At 39.4% G+C, this 20,494-nt stretch overlaps 2 protein-coding genes across 2 annotated transcripts in view; one reads left to right on the top strand and one right to left on the bottom strand.

Moving 5' to 3' along the window:
• LOC105468534 (TNF receptor superfamily member 11b) overlaps positions 1 to 8,730 on the bottom strand; it is a 28,313-nt gene extending 19,583 nt beyond the window's left edge. The window contains exon 1 of the mRNA XM_011718765.2: positions 8,336 to 8,730. Within this exon, the coding sequence (XP_011717067.2) occupies positions 8,336 to 8,449 (114 nt within the window). The 5' untranslated portion in view covers positions 8,450 to 8,730. The remainder of the gene's footprint in view (positions 1 to 8,335) is intronic.
• Positions 8,731 to 18,550: 9,820 nt separating this feature from the next.
• LOC105468538 (collectin subfamily member 10) overlaps positions 18,551 to 20,494 on the top strand; it is a 145,768-nt gene continuing 143,824 nt past the window's right edge. The window contains exon 1 of the mRNA XM_011718767.3: positions 18,551 to 18,734. Coding sequence (XP_011717069.1) covers positions 18,710 to 18,734 — 25 coding nt within the window. The 5' untranslated portion in view covers positions 18,551 to 18,709. The remainder of the gene's footprint in view (positions 18,735 to 20,494) is intronic.

Here is a 20,494-nt window from a genome sequence, read left to right as displayed (position 1 = left end):
ATACACTAGTATAGAGCAGAAAAATTTCTCAGCTGGGTAACATTAGGGAAAGTTACGTAACTTCTCTGAACCTCAATTTCCTTATCTTTGAGACAGAGATACTAATCTCTGCATCATAGGCTTTTTGTAAAAATTAAGTGAAATATGGTATATAAGGTCCAAATACAGTACCTATTCTAAAAATGATTAGCGTCTTTCTATTTTATGGCTTCCTCCTTTTGGCCTGGCTTAAATGGGTAGAAGTTGTAGATGAAGATAACTGAACTTCTACAAAGGGTGAACTGGAAGCAAGGAAAAACAGGATCCCTGTTTGCTTACTGTCACATAATAGGGTGTTTGATTTGGAGTGTATTGTTAAGTGTCTGTTGACCTTCCCACTTGGCAGCCCAGCTAACCCTTTATGTAATCTAAATTTTGAATTTTTGAATTTTCAGCAGCAGAAGGCAAAAGAGATCCTTCTTCATGAATCCTTCTAACAATAGCTTTGATGAAGAAGGGGTTGGAGAATCTAAAATCACAGATTTAGTCTTTTGGGGTTTGTAAATGTTCTTTGCAGTTGCTTACCCTCAATGATCAGATACAACTGGGATTTGGCTACTGAATAAGTCAAGGATGGTTGGGTCTTATGTCAGGCCAATAAACAACTTCAAGCATCTCAATGGCTTAAAAACAACAAAAGTTTATTTCTCAGACATAGTAAAGTCCCTAGTTGGTCTACTGAAGACTCTTAACATTGTCTTCTGTCCAGGACCTAGGATGATATAGCAACCAACACCTGAAATATTGCTGATTTGCTGTCAAGGAGGAAAAGGGAAAAAACAAAAAACTTTGGGAGGGCTGTATACATCAACTATTAAGTGCTCTAATTTGGAAGTGACTTATATCATTTTAACTCATGAATTACTGGCCAGAACTATTCACGTTCTCCCCGACCCCATCCTTATCAGGAAACTAGGATACACTATCCCACCAAGCTTCTGGAAGGCAGAAGAACCGGGAACAACTGGCAAAGAGCACTAACAAGTACACCATCCTCATAAACATTGCTCATGCTTTCTATTGGCATTTATTTTAGCACAATCTAGTTGGGGTTTTTTTTGTTTTGTTTTTGTTTTTTGTTTTTTTTTTTTTTACATTTTTACTGGATATTAAAAGAAGAGACAGGAAACAGAGCGTGGGTGCAGAGGTTTCTGTCCATCAGCCTGGTGTATTATTCAAGTGTAGTTGTTAATGGTCATGCCAACATACCCATTATCATGCTTACTCTGCCTGAAGGTTTGACATTTATTCCAAAGAATGGTGTGCAGTTGTCAAGTACTTCCTTGTGAATACAAATTCAAAGAAAATTCCACTCAATGCGTCCAAGGAGACTGCAAGTGACCATAATTACATCTCTTCAGTAAGTCCTGAGGGGATGTCTTGAACCTGCTTTTAACTAAATGGGATATGAAAAATACTCACATTCATAACTTCTATGCATACTGGATAAAGACAAGAAGAATGTGTCTCAGAATGAGAAGATATTTTTTGGCTTAAAAGAATAATTTGTGACTCTAAAATATATAAGTAATACTACCTAACAGTAGGTGACATTTCAAAAGCTGCTTCATCTTGTAGTCTCACTGATTTAAATAGGATTTCTTATACATGAACCAATGGGGCAGAATAAACTTTGACAAAGGCAACAAAATAGAATATTTTAAAACACTCCTATAATGTTTTTTATAGACAAGTCTGTTTGATATTTGCATGTTTTGAGCAGGAAATAATGCACAATCGTGTGTGTGTGTGTGTGTGTGTGTGTTCAGATGGCAAAATCTTTACATCAGACTTTCCACATATCACCTATTCTAACACCTCTATTTTAGCGATGCTGGAAGTAAGACCCATAGAAGTGGTGTCACCCATTAGAGTTCAGAGACTAAATAGAACTGAGAACTTTGGAACCTGGCTTTCCAAATTTAATTGGAATATGAAAAATGCACACATTCATAACTTCTATGCATGTTGGCTAAAAGACAAGAAGAATGTGTCTCAGAATGAGAAACTCTTGCCTCTCACCACTGCCACTGCAAAAGTATTGTCACCATGACCCACAACTGAATTGTTAAATTACATTCTTTGGCGATGGTGGTGGTGGTGAAATTGATGCAAATTGATGGTCAGGAGAATTTTTTAAGGAATAGAGTGCTGATATTCATATTTCTAAGAATAAAAGAAATCATTTTTTGGAACAAGAAAGTAGTATTACATGGCAAGAAAACTGAGGTTTCTGGATCAAAGACCAGAGAAGAAAATTGGATTTACTAAAGGCAGCCACAAAGCTTAGATGAGTCACTGTCTTGTCTTGAATCTAAATACATCTTGACACCTATTTTCCTATTTTATTGGTGATTATTGAAGAGGCTGTTATAGAAAAGGTCCAGTCTTAATTGGAGTACAAATCTCAAAGCTATTCATTTTATTTTTAAAGAAAATGGCTTCAAGGAAATTAAATATTTTAATAGGTATTAAGACTATAAATCTAGAGAGGTGAATTTTTTAAAAAATCACAACAATAAAGTGGTAAATCAAAGTCATTATCAGCACATTACTTTTTTTGGAAGGGCTTTAGGAATTACATTTCATTTCCTCTTGCATCCTCTATCCAGTTATGGTCTGGCTGACTCAGGTGCTTCTGAGAAATTCGGGTGAAAAACTACTCAAGCACCTCGGAAATTATGTCAACTTGTAGCTGGAAAGAACCATTTTAGTGGGTCTAGAGACTGTTCTAGCCTCGGATCGTTCATTTAGAGAGGCCAGGTAAATGTGAGAGAGAGTGGGTACCACTCAGTTTCTTACCTAATGTGTTGTAACACTATTCTTATCCCTTACAACTGTCTAAAATGATTCTTTTTTTAGACTTTCTATGCTAGTTACCCCAAAATATTCTGTGGTAGTGAGTTCCAAAAACTAATTACATGTCACATAAAAACACCGTCCTTGTATCTATTTCAAGTTGGCCATACCTCACTCTTTCTTCTCGCGTAGATAGTTTATGGATGTTCCTAGGATTTCCGATTCACTAGTTCCTGCTATTGTGGGTTGCTAAGTTTTATTTTGATTCTTGTTTTCTTTTCTAAACATGGCTGCTAGTGCTGTTCATATTTGCATTTTGTTTACCAGGCTATCGATATCAGAATTGTGCTCTGGGGGCAGCTTCACACTCTTCTGTCTTGGCATGTGAAGTCATCCTTCTCTAGGGCTCCAAAAGTCTTCTCTAGGCTGATGAGACACATTTTTTTTAATCTCCAGCCCAGCCTTCTCCTGCACTCTGAAATATTTTATGTCTAAATGCCTACTTGACATCTCTACTGAGACAAGTTACAAACATATAAAATTTATCAAACCAAAAATGAACAGTTGATGTCCAAACCCACCATCATTTGTTCTCCACTCAGTAGCTGTGTATACTTGTATTCTCTATTCAGTAGATAGCACACAGTCCCAGCTGGATGGGAAGGCCAGAAAACCAGTCCTGCCAGGCTTAGATCGCACTCCAAATATCAATATATGAATCTGGTTCATTTTTGTTACTTAAGAATGGGCTTTCATGAAGGTATTGATATGAACCTTTACAGTAGGAATGTACAAATGTATTTAAAATATTGGTCAGGTGGGTAGGATGTTATGTGTATCTTTTCAAAGAGATCAAAGTTAACATTAGAAGTGAACTATCTGGCAGTAAGCTAAATTCTGTTAGAACATCCATGGAACTTGCTAGCAGATTATCCAACACCCTAGCAGATCTCTTTATAGCTCCTTTGACTCAGGAAACACACCTTAGTGTCATGCACTATGGAGACCCTGGGGCTACAAATGAACAAGATGAAAATCTGTGCTTGCAAAGAGCTCATACTTTGCCACAGAGGTGGTGCTATCCCTCAGGAGAAGTTCTAGGAATCTGTGGGGGCATTTCTCTGGTCATAATGACTATATGCTGCTGGACATCCTGAACAATGAAGAATAATACCACATCCCACACACATTCATGTCCTATTGACCACTGATACAAGTAATCTAAATTTAAAAACCTATTTATTAGTATCTGAGTCTAGACCAGAACTCCATTTTATATACACACGAAGTGTTTGTTGCATGATTGTTATCCATAATTTTTCAGGAATTTAACAAGATAAAATGTGATAGAAGATTATTAAAACTTGTTCTGTTTAAAACTCTAGCAACATTTGTTCACCATTTCAGAAAATCACAGTACCAAAGCCAATGCTAACCATGTTTTTGAGTCACCAATATTACACATGTTCCCCAGTCTTTATTCCTAGTGATGTGTTCATGGCAATTTTACAAAAAGATGCTAGCACATCACTACTTCTTTATGTCTTCTAGTGAAGCCTATTTTATTATAAATTACTTTCCTTTTATTACTCTTTATAGTATAGTTATGCCAGTATATTGATTTTTAAAAATTATATGTGCAGGTAAAATATATGCACTCTGAATTTCATTTCAGGAGAGCAAGGAGGTTGTTACAAAGGATTTATCGTAAAAATGCATGGAAGAAATCTGATATAATTGAGAACTACTGCCCTACAGGGTAAACCACACAAATATCCTGATAATTTTGGCATCTCCGCTCCATTGTAGCAACAGAAGGAGCAGCTAGGCATCATCAGTCAAGGCTTTCATGCAAACATAAATTTTTGTAAGATTACTGTTTCCCTTCAAAATATTCCCCAGTCTTTTTTTTTTTTTTTCTTTTTTGGCTGCAAAGGAGAAACTCAAACTAAAGGAAATGTTGTTGGTTAATGAGATGCTAGAGAAAATAATACTTTTCACAAAAAGCTTTCACACAAAGGGAACATGCCAGCAGGGGGCTGAGGGTTGCCAAGAGCAAAACCCAGCAGGCAAGTTAGTGGCTAGGAGAGCAAAAATACCTGAGTGTGTGTTTAGTTCCCTTTGATCAACACTGCCATAGCTGTCCTTCTAGAACTAACCAGATAAACCATCTGGTGCAGAACCCTTACTTCCCTGATCAATGGAATTTGACAGCTGTAGTTTCAGCTTAAGAAGTGAAATTTGAAACTAGATTGAAATGAGAAATTGTGCTGGAGGTTGCTAGGTGACCTAGGCCAGGAACGTTGCTATGGACAGGGATCAGGACTGTTTTGGATTGAGGGTTTGTCAGATTTTCCTAGAAACTACAGGGTATTCGTTCTCTTAAAACAAAACAAAAAAATACAAACAAACAAACAACAACAACAAAAAACTTAACCACTAGGGGGAGGGAGAGGAAACCAAAATAACAACTATAAAACAACAAAAATTCCCCAAAGGCATTATCCTACAGGAAAATGGACCAGACATTTTTCCTGAGAAAAAAATAAATCTACTCCCTCCCTGCCCACTTCTCCACCCCAACTCCTAGTATCACAACATTAATTCAGAGCTTAGCTTTGAGAAGTTCAATGGATAATTCTGATACTAAATGATGGGAAGTTTCAGCCATCCGTTAAAACCTAAGCCTGAGTGAAGCAGAGAAGGCCTCTGCTTCAATGCATTAAGGAACATTCCAGGAAAACCCATGTCTGTGACATTAGTACTAATGACAACATCCCATTCCTACCTCCTTCTCTGCTTACCTACCAGCATATCCTTTGCTCTCAGCAAAAGAATCTAGAATTCTATTTTGCTATACAATCTTGCCTTCTCTCACTTCTTTGGTCCAGGACGCCTGATTTTAAATCTCCAACAATGACACATCATACCCCTCCTCCGGGATGACAGTAGATGGCTATCTGTCCCTTCTCTGAGTATCATCAGCACTTCGTTTACATAATTCACTTGGCCCTAGATTGTCCTATAGTAAGTTATCTGTGAGCATCATGCTAGAAGCTAGTGTTGATATGAAGCAGAAACTTTACATGGGTATCTTGGATATATGCATATCATTATTATCATTTTATAAAATACAAAACTAAAATTCAAGAAAGAAGTAACTTGGCCACAGTCATTTCTCAGGTAAGTGGTGGTACTGGTATTTGAATCTTGGTCCACATGATAACACTGCACTAGGAACTTCCCTTATAAGATGCTATAAGGCAGAATCTTTTATATTCCCAAGTCACCCATTAGTTTCTGTTTTGCAACTCTGTATACACAATTACTTGCCCAATCTGCTTTCTCCATTACACTATGGGTCCATGGTGACAGGAATAGTGTCCATCTTGCTTTTCACACTGTCCTGATGCTTAGTGCTAGTGGAATGCCCATTATAAAGAAATAAATATCTGTGGTGCTTCTAGTTCCTACAATGGCACCTTGGTTTTACAAAAGGGCATCTGGACTCTATGTGTAAATACAAAGTGTCCATTTGCAATCATTTTCAAAATAAAGTAACTCTCAGAAGCTAAAGGGGAAGCAAAATTCTTCCTGTATAAAGTATTTACTGTGTTCCCAACACAAAGTCTTCTCTTTTGATAATGCTGTATCATCTAAAATTAGTATTATGTCTATCTTCCTGTACAGACCACATATAAAACTATTTTACTATTATTTATGGATACTTCTAAGTAGAAACCTATATTAGTGGAAATCCTGAAATTTAACTCATTGCTAGTATGTTTATTATTAATTAAATCTTTGAAACAATAAAAAGGGCTAGGAAGAATAAAAGTGTCCCCATATTAACAGCAGCGTTATTTATACTAACCCAAAACTAGGATGATTAAATCAATTGTGGTGTGTCCATACAATGGAATACTATACAGCAGCAAAAATGGACAAATTATTATATATCCTATAGTACAGATGAATCTCACAACAGAACTTTGAGTGAAGGAAGTCAAATGCAAAAAAATGAATAAATTCCATTTATAGAAAGTTCAAATACAAGCAAAATTCATGTATGGTGTTCCAATCAGAATACTGATTGTTCTGGCCATGGACATAATAGTGATGGGAGTTCCTGGGGTGCTGATAATATGTTTCTTCATCTGTGTGCTAGCTCACAAGTGCTCACTTAGAAAAACTGCATTAGGCACTTACGACTTGCACAATTCTCTATGTGTTATATTTTAATAAAGGTTCACTTTTTTAAAAGCTCTCCATAGTATCTATAGTGATGAAGTTATACATACACACACAGACACACACACACACACACACATATGTATTTTAACATACTTATGGGTAGATTCCTATCCAACTTACCTGTTCTTTAGTGTCTTTGCTATTTATTCACTTATTTATGTTTCTGTATCCTAGGAACTAAGTGGAAGACTACCTAGCCTTCTATTCATTATTTGTGGGTTGGAGGTTGAAATTCAAACATTTACTCAAACACTTCCAAAACACATATGTGGCTTAAATATGGCTTTTCCTAGCCTTGCATAAATTTCTGATTCATATCTTGATGTACTCTACACTCTAGTGACATAAAGAAAATAAGTCATTGGTCGTAGAAAAACTTACATGCAAATCTTATTAACTTGATCAAAACCTAAGCTTAAAAAAAAAAAATCTATGTTACAGAGATTCCTTTCTTTTCCAAATAACATTTTAGAAAAAATTTTTAGCCCTATTTAGGGAATTTCAATTATTTAGATATATTTTAGAACATAACATATGGCCAATATTTTCCACAGTATATTGAAGTTGAGAAGTGAAATAATTTTAACAATAAAATTTTATTAAAATATTAAATTGCACAGTTAAGTGTGTGTGTATGCGAAAGAGATCTTTTCTCCAAATTATTCCAAATATCCCATACTGCATTAGAAAAATCTAATAATCTATCATGTCATATTCCATGTATCCAAATTATATTCTAATTATAATGGTTTTAAGAAGACCAACGTCTTCTTCCAACTTACTCTGAATCTAAGGGACCACTTCTTTGCCACTAATAATAAAAGTCCAAGTTCATTAAGCAAAGATACTATGGACTACATGAGGGCGTTAATATTCCGAGATGAAGACAAAAGCTTAAAGACTAAAAAAACCTTCAAACGAAAAGTTCTCTCTCTTCTGTTCTCTCTCTCTCTCTCTCTTGCTGTCTCTCTCTCTGTCTCTCTCTCTCTCACTCGCTGTCTGTCTCTGTCTCTCTCGCTGTCTGTCTTCCATAAAGTCAGCAGGAACTTTGCAGCGTAAAAAGACACCCTAGGGGAAGCATGGCATAACTTAAAAGCGGTTTCCTGCTCCAGCCTGACCCCAAGCCTCTCCTGGGAGGGAGCGAGTGGAGCCTTCTTCCCGCCGGTCCGCTGGGAGGTTGGGAGACCAGGTGGCAGCAGCCTCCCCAGGCGCCGGGCACCCGTCGGCTTGCCCAGGGACTTACCACGAGCGCGCAGCACAGCAACTTGTTCATTGTGGTCCCAGGAAACCTCAGGCGCTTGGAGGAGGCGGCGGCTGAGCGAGCGCTCCGGTGCGTCTCTGCAGCCCGTGCGCTCATCACGTTATATATAGCGTCCCAGCAACAGGAAGTATCGCCTGCCTTTGATCAGTCATTTTTCTATCCTGGACCAAACTTTGCACCTTTCTTTTTTAGGAAGCTTGGGCGGGAGCCGTCGGGGGGTGTGCAGAAAACTCCAGGGTTAACGCTTTCAGGGCTGGGGAGGAAAGGATCCCCCAGGGAGGTGGGGCCTGAGGGGTGGGGCGCTGGTGTCTGGCCCCTGGGAGAGCAGGGGAAAAAAAGCCACCAGGCTGAGGAACAAGGCGGCTGCTGTCTCTGCGGGGCTCTGAGGTTTCCCGGCCCCTTCCCGCCAGCGGCCAGCCTCCTGGCAGCCGGGACCGGCAGTGGGAGGGCTGGGCACACGCTGGGCAGCTGCCGTGCTTGTGTCTCCTCCACCCTGAGCGTCCGATTCAGCCAAGATCCAGACGCAGCTGGAGTGTGTCCCAGACCTTTGTCCCCTCGCTGGGCGAAAGCTGTGAATTTCCGCCGTTCCCGGCTGCCTGACCCCTTCACTTCTGGTTCTGAAACCTCAAATTACAGGGCCCCTCTTTATGCATGGCATTGTCTGAGCCCTGTTCGGGGAGTTCGCAATTATTCATCTTCAAGTTTACATAAACCATGTAGTAGGAATTTTTCTAACTCATGTCTGATTGGCCCTAAAGCCCGTGCTATTCTGCATTCACTCCTTGTTATCTGGGGTAGTTACAGCCAGAGAGAATCTGCAGAGTGAAAATTGAACTGCCTAGGGTAGGGAGAACCTTGCGGAGCACTATTTCCTTCACCAACACCATCATCAAGAAAGGGCTATTGGTGCCAGAGCTTACTAGGTGCTGAACTTCTGGAGTTGTCTCCTCGAGGTCTTTCCACTAGCCTCAAGCTATTGACAGAAGTTTGGCACTTTGCTCTGGGGTTCGCTGTCTCCATCAATTCCCTAGTCTGGAAGTTAGACTTGATGACTTGTAAAGCTAGTCCCATTCATGGATTACAGTTCTCGGGTTGCCACTGAAACTGTTTGCAGATGGCTGAAAAAGTCCCTGCAGAGCTGCTTCCCCATCAGGGCCAAGTGTTCAAGTTACATGTCTCCAGAGAAGGGCAAATACTGCCTTTCACCAGATTCAAGGAAAGGAAGGTGAAGAATCAGGAGAGGGGACCTCCGGGGAGCAAGGATGGCCCACCGGGATCAGAGCACTTGCCCCTTCCAATGGACATCCTTCCACCACTAGTTCAAAGTGGATCCAGAGACTGTTCCACGCTACAAATTACAGAAGATGGCGGTGTCATTCAGCTTTGTTCCTCAAGGGCCAGAATATAACAGCATGCTGGTTTCTTAAGTGAACTAGTGAATAAATGTAGCTCAGTGAGTGTGGATAAAGTTGTGTGACTCCAAATCACTCCTCATATTTTGAATCGTAGTTTCGACATCTATAACCTGAGATATCAACACTTAGACTTGCCACGGGACTCAGGTCAATCCAAGTGTTAGTAGTGAAGCACTATATAAATAGCAGTATTATTGTTTTTGTTAGAGTAATATTTGTCTAGGATATTATTTGAAGGTGTTTTTCTCAGAACATAAAATGATGTCAATATGTTGGTGTCAGACCTTAGAGAAAACTAATCAAGAATTGAGTCCTTCAGTGTTAACCCTGGGAAACGTTTATGTCTCCCTAAGCCTCATCTATAAGATAAAAATATGCTGATATTGCAGAAATGTGAGAGAAAGCAAATGGAAGCATTTAAAAAACAATTATATAAATGATGGTGATCACTAATTATGAGCATTAAATAAAGTAATGCATGTAAAATAACTCAGCACAATGCCTGGCCCATAGGAATTATTTCCTATAGTTATGATTATTCTAGGGCAATACCTAAGATACTGGCCTTTGAAACCTAGATTTGAGCCCCAACTCCAATTTTTCCTAGCTCTGTGACCTCAGACTAGTTGCCTTACCTATTTGTGTTTCCATTTTGTTTTTTATTCCTATAATGAGGATAATAATCATATCTACCTCAAAGTATCATAAAGGTTATTGTAAAGATTGAATTAGATAAAAGATGTAAAACACTAAAAATAGTGTCCAGCACATAGCGAGTGCTCATTAAGTATTATTATCTGAGGTTCTCATGTGGGCATTTGTATAAGCACAAGGCATATCTAGATTGTAAGCTCCTGAGGGCAGGAACTACATATTTTTCTATGGTATTCACTGAAGCTTTTAGCTCAAATTCTGGCTCTCCCTGTAAAGGAGCGATGGTGGTGATTTGGGGATTCAGGGGATTGGTGATTAGGTGTAATCTGGAGACAGGTTGGGGCACCATTTATCTAGAATCACAAAATAGACTGTGTATTGATTGTGCCTTTCATTTCAGGGTCTAACTGTGGGCCTTTTATTCATCACCCACTGACAGGAAACTGACAGAGACCATGAGTTATCAGTCATTTCATTTGTTATATTCTTGGAGCAATCTGGCCCATCCCCTAGGGTATTCCTAAGTAATCCACTACTGTGGGCTGCAGGCTCTGAACACTCTGAGCTGGAGTTCATTTTAAGATTTAATTGGAATGGACCCAGGGATTCTAGGCTGAACCCAAAGGGGGACATTCGAACAGTAACTAGAAGACTACATTCATCTTCCTGTGACAGATCCCTCATTGACAGAGGCCATCGGTGACATTAAGCAGAATGTTCCATAAATTTAACCTTCTGTTTCTAGGCACCAGATATATGTGATGCTGACTTTCTAGGGGATACCTCATCAGATATTCCCCATCTCTTGTATCCTAAACTCTTCTGAATTAGGTCCCATGTTGAACAGATTTTGGATTGGCCCCCAATGACATACTGTCTACTCCCCCCAAACCCCATTTCAGCCACTTCTAAAGCTTAGAGAAATGGTGCCTGAATATTAGGAGTTCCTACGGGGAAAACACTTTATCTCTAGCACAGTAGCACAGGCCCTGATCCAGATGGTCATTTATAATCATCATCATAATGGAAATACCTGAGACTCAGGAAAGCAATTGACTTAGGTGATTTGGGAGACAAGCCACACAGCCCTAACGTAACTGAAAAGTGTCTAAAGCATCTTGTGCCTATGCTTCCTCACCTGAAAATTGTAAATAATAGTTCTGGTTATGCAGACAAAAGGATATTAACTTGAAGAACAAGAACAAATTCCTTGTTATTTCATTGTTATTAAAAAGAATTTTTATTCTTATTTTATAAAAGGAACAGAGAAAAACAGCAGATAGCCCATTGATTTATTTTATTAATGTTGTCAATTTCCTCCTTTAAAAACACAATTTTAACCATATTAATATTTGAGACACAAACTATTTACCTTTATAGGTCTAGACTATGTTTTCAAACATATATATTTAAAAAATAATGTACAGAAAGGTAAAGGTAAAGTTATCTAGCTGACTCACTTTCTGATGAAGCAAGCCACCAGCAGCTCAAGAGTTTGCCTGAAAGAGTTGGACTAGCGGTCAGTAGTTGCTACTTATGGTTCACTACTCACCTATAATGTGATTCTGGCATTGCTAGCCATGCATTAACATAGCCCTTTCTTTGAAAATTGGCCTTAATCAATCACACAAATATAGAAATATAAACAAGACTGTGTATTACATGAAAAGAAATAAGTGGCAATAGAAGGACCTGACCCGGTGTGACTTTTAACAAGAACTCTGAAAACTGCGTATATTAACAAATGATGAACACATGGTGAAGAGGTGGGGCGGGAGAGCCTTTGGGCAAGGAGGACAGGGTGTCAGTAGGTCTCCCAGTGGGAGGAAGCAAGGTAGGATTTCAAGGAACTAGAAATATTCCGGTACGGTTGCTGCGGAGAGCAAGGCATTGTGTGGACCAGGAGAGGCTGAAGAGGTGAGTGGACAGTGGCCAGGTTGCAGGTGGAAGTGTTTCCAGTCTTTCTTCAAAGAACCATACACAGTACTAGAGTTTTAAGCATAGGAGTGTGTCTTAATCACTTTGGACTATTATAACAACATATCATAAACTGGGTGGCAAATTTAAGCCACAAAAATTTATTTCTCACAGTTTTGGAGGCTGGAAGTTGGAGGTCCAGAAACCAGCATGGTTGAGTTCTGATGAGGGCCTTCTTCTGGTTTGCAGACTGCCAACTTTGTCTTGCAACCTCACATGGCAGAAAGGGTTAGAGAGTTCTCTTGGGTCTCTTTTATAAGGGTACTAATCCTATTTGTTAAGGCTCCACCTGCATGGCCTAATCACCACCCAAAGGCCCCCTCTCCTAATAGCATCACCTTGAGGGTTAGGATTTCAACATCTGAATTTTTGAGGAACACAACATTCAGTCCATAACAAAATGACATGATCATTTAAGCTGCTGAAGGGTGTAATTCTCTGAACCTCACCCTGCTCGTGGCCATAAATACAAATACAGACATGTAAGAGAAAACTCTCTTAAACTGCAAATCACAGTCAAATTGATGACACCTCTGGGTAGGGAAGTTGGGAAATAAGGAACAATGACCTCAACAGTCCATAACAGGGGTCTGTTTTTCTGATCAGCTCAAGGAAGAGATACAACCTCTTGCTTATAAACTTTTGCCAGTCACTCCAGTCACTTCAACTGGAATTTCCAGAAACTCAGATAGTCATCTAGAGCCTACTCAGTCCCAAGAAATCAGTTTCTTAGTTAACTGATGCATATTCCAAATAACCACTCATCAGATGGCTTCTGAACAAATAAATGTTTATATCAACAGAGTAGTAAAGAATACTGTACACCCATTCAGGGTTCCTCCTCAAAAAGTATTGATGTAATTCGGTCATCTCTAGCATTAATTCAGAAATGCTCCCCCACTTCCCTAATGCCCATGCAATTTGTCAGTACCTGGCTAATGAAGATGTCTTTATTAGATAAAAAGTCTTAAAACGATGTTCTTAATAGCCGATAAAATGCTTCTATCTGGGAAAGTCCTGACCTGGAACTAAAATAAATTTTTAGAAACAGAAGTTTTGATGAGATAGTTTTCAGAGAAACTAGCCTGCAAGAGTGAATCGCTTCCTGAAACAAGGGTTTGCCTATAAAAGCCTTACCCTAAAGGAATCTTTTCAAATAAATATTAAACCAAAGAGGGGAGTTAAGTGCTTTAACATTTAATGAAGGGATACCATTAACAAATCAGGAAAGAAAGTATGTCTCAGCACCAAAAATGTATTCATTTATTGAGCCAAGATTTACTTCGTATCTACTAGTGACAAGCACTGTGTTAAGTACCCTGATGCAGATCAAAAGTCCCCATACTTCTGAAGCTTACAATCAAGCTGGAGAGAAAGAGTCACCAACTAAACCTAGAAATAAACTCTTCGGATGGTGATAGGTCAATTTTAGAGCGGTGATGTCTATGACACAAGCTAATGTAATGGTGACTGGCTATGAAGGCCTACTTTAGCTGAGCTTTTTAGGGAAGGATTTTCTGAAGAAGCCCCTTTTGATCAGACAATGAAAGTAGAGAAAAGAGCACATGAGGTGGCCCAAGGGAGCAAAGTCAATGAGGCTAGGGCCAAGGGAACTGGAGAGAGATACACCTTATGTGTCCAGAGAGGTGAACAGAGACAGTCCATGCAGTATCTAGAGGCTCAGGGTAAGGACTTGTCAGTTGAATCTATGGACAGTAGGAAGTCATTGGCATGTCTTAAATGTGAGTGAAGTGATTTGACATATATGCTAACAGATAATGTGGCTAGAGTGGAAGCAGGAGGAACACTGGGTCACTGTCTCCAGGACAATCATCATTGAGTGCTTAGAATACATTAGGAATGATTTCTCTAGCCACTCCTGCACCTCGCATAACCATAATTTCACCCACAGGAGCTCCTTTTTACCACCATTATGCTATGTAACAAAGCCTCTGGTGTTGCTGAGAGATGGACAGGGCTGAATCCCTGGAATGGGAAACTTCTGATGAAATACTAGTTCCTCTCCTGGGAAGTGGGAATCCCAGTAAAGTCAATTGCCTGCCTGGAGAGAGTAGCTCAACCTGAAGAATGTGTACATAAGGTCACGCTGCCTGTGCTGAAGTATTTTGAAATAAATTACAGATATAATAACAGCAATCCAGAGCAAGCGAGTAGGCGGAGGAAAGAGTTGTGTGCAGGGAATAGCTCAGACGACAGTGGGAGAGAAAGAATAGGACTTGGCTCCAGAGGAGGATGAACAATGCATAAACAAAAAGCAGCCCTACTTTCATCACTGCAGTTTCTTCTCAGGTGCGTCAAATGGCCTTCAAGGGTTCATATTTCTGTATGCTCCACATAGCATTTGGTGAGAATTAGGGAGGTGAGAGCAGTGGAACCTGAAAACAGTCGAAGTCATCCTTTTGGTTTGGGTCGGAAAGACATTGTCTGTGCTTTAGGTTCTTTTCTCCAAAGACACACTGCTTCTGCTGGGAGGAGTTCCACGAAAGCCTAAGGCACACTTGTATTTGTAAACCAGACCACTTAACAGAGTTTTGCACAGTGGCACCAGAGGCTGCATCTAGAAATGATGACTGACTTGTTCTAACTCCAGTAAGTGTGTGGCAGGAATGCCTCCTTGGCAAGAAAAAGCCTCATGGCTGAAGCTTTCAAATTCATGAACACTATGGGTCTTCTGCCCAGGAAAAAAAAAAAGTGTATCTAGGTTTACACAAATCTAGCATTCAATTTCAAAAAGTTCAAGGCCTATGGCTCCAGTGGGGAAATTGATTTGGAATACGATGAGACCTTTCGCTGCTCAGTTTCAAAAAGATGTTTGTACCTTCGTTAATAATAATATTGTTGTATCATCATTTGTCATATTTCAATATTTATCTTTCCAGGGTTCTTGACCAGGATACCAATTCTGAATTTTCAATGAGGGTTACATAAATGAGGGTTTTCTCCTCACCAGTGCATCATTATACTAACCAGGTCTATAAATGGGCTTGTCCTTTGAAATTAGGTACCCTCAACAGCTCAGATCTCAAGGCAGCTGATTCTGCCTGGCAGGTGTGGGATGTGAGATTGAGTCATTCTAGAATCTCAAAGAGATACTTGTTGGAGGGAGCAGCAAACAGAGACTGATTCAGTAGCTCCTTGACTTCCAAACAACCTGGTACTTACCACAGTTTACATTTGAAGGAAGCTCTGCCCCTTCTTTAGTGGTTGTTAGATGTAGGGAGATGAAAGGTAGACAAAAGCAGAAGTTCCAACAGGCAAGCACAGTGGGAAGTGTGAAAGAGGGGATTTCTTTTCACGGTCTTTTTAAAGAACAACAAAAAATACCAGTGTCAGATAAGGCTTGGAGAGCATAAGATGAAGATCTGGAAGTTCAGTAGCAAATGTGGTCAAGTCATTTGGGGCCCTTGTAGACTGAAAACAATGGAGCACAGTGATTAGAGCTCAGGCTGTGAGGCTAGACTCTTGTATTTGAATCCTTATTCATTTGCTAGTTTTGTCTTTTCATTGCTCTGTGCCTCAGTTTCTCTAGGCAATAAAGAACCATATAATAGTATCCACCTCCTAGGAATGTTCTGAGTATTCAATGAGAAAATATATACAAGGCACTTAGAACAATGCCTGGCAAGCCATAAGCTCTCCACAAATACTAACTCCTATTTGCAATCAGATTCACTGCTGAGTTACCTGAGAGTGATTGTACCTTGTGCTGTGTGGAGACAGCTATTAGGTCATTGCATGAGGAGATTTTATAATTTTAAAGAATGTTCATGCTACTGCTACTACCTATTTGAAACTATAAACTAGTATACAAAACTGAAAACCTGGCAATCATGTCAGCTGGGACATGTGTCCCCAAGTTCCCACAATGTGTTCAGCCCCATGCCAGACACTATGAAACCTACTGAAATTGGCTATTCATGCGTCTTCCTTGACTTCTATCTAGTCTCTTGACCAAAGCTTGTTCTATACTTTTTCACACGGATTTTTAAAAGCTTCAGTAAAGAAGTGACGCAGAAGGTCAGAAGGCATAACGATGTGAGGATGGTATGAAGTCCTTAGAAGTTTAGAGATAGGAAGGATATATTTGAAAAGAGATGTAATGGTATTTGGAAAGGCTTCTTGAAAGAAAAGGTGTTTCAAACATTAGCAGTGCTTTGAGATGCAGATATGAGAAGGGAATGGATTCCAGATAGGAGACACGAGGCTACCGAGGCTACCGAAGACCCAGAGGTGGATAAGAGTGGGGGATGGGGGGTGTTGATGGTAGTGGTAGAACGGGTACTATAGCATGTGTGGCTCTAGCAGAGGGAATCTGGGCAGCAATGGTGAGAGAGGACCTAGTCCCAGTGCTAAAGCTGCAGAGAAGGAAAGGGCTAAGAAAAAGCATGGATAATTTTGAATTCCATGTGCTATTGTTTTACAGGCAGTAGAGGCTGAAAAGATTTTTGAGCATGATCAGACCTAAGCTTCTTTTGTACTTATTTTCTTTAAAATACTTTTGCATACTTTATTTCATTTTGTCCTGATAGCAGGGTTATGCAATGTGTAAGGGAGCCATCATAAGTCTCATTTTACCTAGCTGTGTCATACCCATTGCTCATAAAGCAGAATGATCAAGAGATTGCGCTGTAATCCCAGCACTTTGGGAGGCTGAGGCAGGTGGATCACCAGGTCAGGAGATCGAGACCATCCTGGCTAACACAGTGAAGCCCCATCTCTACCAAAAATACAAAAAATTATCCCAGTGTGGTGGCACGTGCCTGTAGTCCCAGCTACTCAGGAGGCTGAGGCAGGAGAATCGCTTGAACCCGGTGGGTGGAGGTTGCAGTGAGCCGAGATCATGCCACTGCACTCCAGCCTGGGGGAACAGAGCAAGACTCTGTTACAAAAAAAAAAAAATTTGCTGTTCACATGCAGGAGAAGGATTAGGAGGAAGGACACTAGACGATATGGATCACCTGCGAGCCAGGACCTCTTCCACTCTGCAGAACTACTTGTTTGGAAACAGAATCTGCTTCTGTTCCAAACTGTGCCAAAAGTTTAAATAAGAATAATGTCTTTGTTCATAAAACATATATATTGTCATGTCATGATATCTTTAAATAGGCATTATCAATTTATATTTTAAGTCATACAACAAAATATAACATTTGTATGGTGATTTTAACCAACAAAACATTATTCGATCCTTTATTTGACCTTCCCAATAACTAAAATGTAGATAGGCTAAAATGTGATTAATATTCCTACTATAGTGATAAGGAAACTAAAACTCAGAGAGGACTAGTAACCAGTCCAAGGTGGTCCAGTTAGAAAGAGATCGAATCAAAATTAAAGCAAGAACTTGAACTCTACATTCTTTCAAAAATCCCATGGTTCATCATATTTTGTTAGCTGTTTCTGTTTAATGCAACTCAAACCATTACCATTACTTATTTGATAGTAAGCTCCAGCAGGCTAATGGGTATTTTTGACTATTAGTAGATTTCTTTCTTTGCTATGCCTGATGTATTTGAAACCTGTGGGTGGGTGCCAAGATGGAAGACTACAAGTGGCTCATCAGATTCAGGCGCTGGCCCTCTCTGCATGGGGCAGAAACTGGTCAGCAGCACCAAGGGACACAGCCACGCTGACTTTGCTATGAGACATGCTGCACTTTGCTGATTTTTTGGCCTGCCTCCCTCTCCTCCCATCTCTTACTCCTTTCACTCACGCCAGAGGAGCAGGGAGAGTCTGACACTGGAGCCCTACCTTTTCTGGCCAGCTACCCATCTGCGTCAAAGTGGTGTTGGCTTTGGCGCCTGGGTGGCTGGATTGGAGACCATTCTTGGGCAGTTATTATTTCTTTCTAATGGTTTCTTTACCTTTAAAGTCAAGGAGGGTTATTTTTGCTTAGAAAGACCTTAAGATTTCAATGGGAATTTTGGTTTTGGATATTTTTTAATGCCCTACTCTGTTCCGAAGAAATTAAAAGAGGCTAAATCACTTTCAAAGAAGTATTTTGCAAGTTGGCATGTCAGCTAGTGGGCCTGCAGCTGAGCTCATGTTCTCCAAGACCTACTTGTCTAAATGAGTCAGGGAAACCAATCACCCCCCTGTTGTTCTGTGTGACCTAAAAGCCAACACTCCCACAGGGCAGTGGTGGATGTAATTTCTGGCACCCATACAAAAATGTTGAGAAACATTTGCAGTCTCTTTAGAATCTTGTAAGGTAAACAGCATACCATGGTCTGCTGGGGCAGCACGTTGAAGTCCGACTGAGAGGAATAACTGACTGTGGTAGAGGTTTATGAGTATGATGAGGAACGTCCAAGGTGAATACCAACCTATGCATTCTACAGACTATTCCTATGTATTCCAGGGAGCAATAGTGTTCTCTGAAACTATTGCCAGTTAGTGTTTAAAGAAGTTTTGTTGAGTGCATAGATAAATATCTAGTGTATTCATCACCAAGGCTTTAATGAAACCATTCGCTTTACCTGGAAGGTCTTTTATCCAACAAATACTTTATTTTTTACAGCTTTATTGAGCTGTATCAATAAAGTGTATCTCTTTATAAGAAAGGGATAGAATCAAAATTAAAGCAAGAACTTGAACTCTACGTTCTTTCAAAAATCCCAAGGTTCATCATATTTTGTCAGCTGTTTCTGTTTAATGCAATTCAAGCCATTATCCATTATTTATTTGACAGTAAGCTTCAACAGGCTAACTAGTATTTTCAACTATTAGTAGAATTCTTTCTTTCCTATGCCTGATATATTTGAAACCTGTGGGTGGGTGCCAAAGTGGAAGACTGAAAAAAATTCATATTAAATGAACAATAAATATGTAAGCTGTACAATTCGATGACTTTGGATATATGTGAACACCTGTGGTACCATCACCACAATCAAGGTAATAGGCATAATCAATACCTCCCAACCATTCCTTGCATTTCTTTTTGTTTTTGAGGCAAGAACACTTAACATGAGATCTAGTCTCTTAAAAATTTTTGAGCTTATTTGAATTTATAGTATTGTTAATTATAAATACTGTGTTATACAGTAAATTTCTAGAATTTATTAATCTAGCATAATTAGAACTTAAGACAAATTGAACAACAGCTTCCCATTTTCCACAACCCTCAGCCCTCAGCAAACACTATTGTATTCTCTGCTTTTATGATTTTGACTATTATAGATATCTCATAAGAGTGGAATCTTCAATATTTGTTTTCCTGTGACTGGCTTGCCCCAATTCATTCTCATATTCAGTCAACAAATATTGTAAGAACCTTCTTGGTGCCAGGCACTGGATATGAGTAAATCTGGGTTTTCATGTTCAAGGGATTAATAATCTAGTTGGGGAGACAGATTAGTGATAAGTTGAAACTGAGGGTGTAAAAGAAAAACACAGAGTGCCATGGAAGTATGCAGAGGGGGCAGGGAGCTGGGGTCTGGCAAGTCAGGGTGGAAGGTCTGACAGTTACAACAAACAACTAAACAATAAATCAGCTAAAGTTCAGTTCAGGAGTTACCAAATAAAGTAATAAAGGTAATAACAACTACCATTTATAGAATATCCATTAACTTTAGTCTTTTGCATATATCACCCATTTTCCAAATTAGGAAATTGAGACTCAGCAACTTGCTCAAGTTCACTCAACAAATAATTATCAGGGCTGAGGTTAGGATATATCTGCCACTAGCGTTACTACATAACATGTGAATACACACTTGGTTCTTGACTAATATTTCTATTCTTTATGACTAGTCACTTGTTTGATATTACACTCTCCCTCCATACCTAATTCCAGCTTCATTCGACTCAAGGAGCTCTCTCTTGACACAACCTGTCTACTTTTATATTTCACTTTAGCACTTGTCATCATCTAACATGAAATATCCTATTTCATCAAATCTAAGATGCCCATTTTTCATATTTTTACATCTCTGAAGTTAGGATGCATTAAAACATCAATGGCATAGAAGAGTTTGAGATATCCTTTTCCTAGTCTACACATAAAAACAGAGCATTCTTGAATTGATAGCTCTAAAATTCCTCAAATATGTAGCATTTTATTTATGTTATATTG

The sequence above is a fragment of the Macaca nemestrina genome, chromosome 8, assembly GCF_043159975.1.
Source record: "Macaca nemestrina isolate mMacNem1 chromosome 8, mMacNem.hap1, whole genome shotgun sequence".
Classification (NCBI taxonomy): Eukaryota; Metazoa; Chordata; class Mammalia; order Primates; family Cercopithecidae; genus Macaca; species Macaca nemestrina.
The sequence above is the reverse complement of the archived record's forward strand: the minus strand, read 5'-3'. Positions and strand labels throughout refer to the sequence as shown.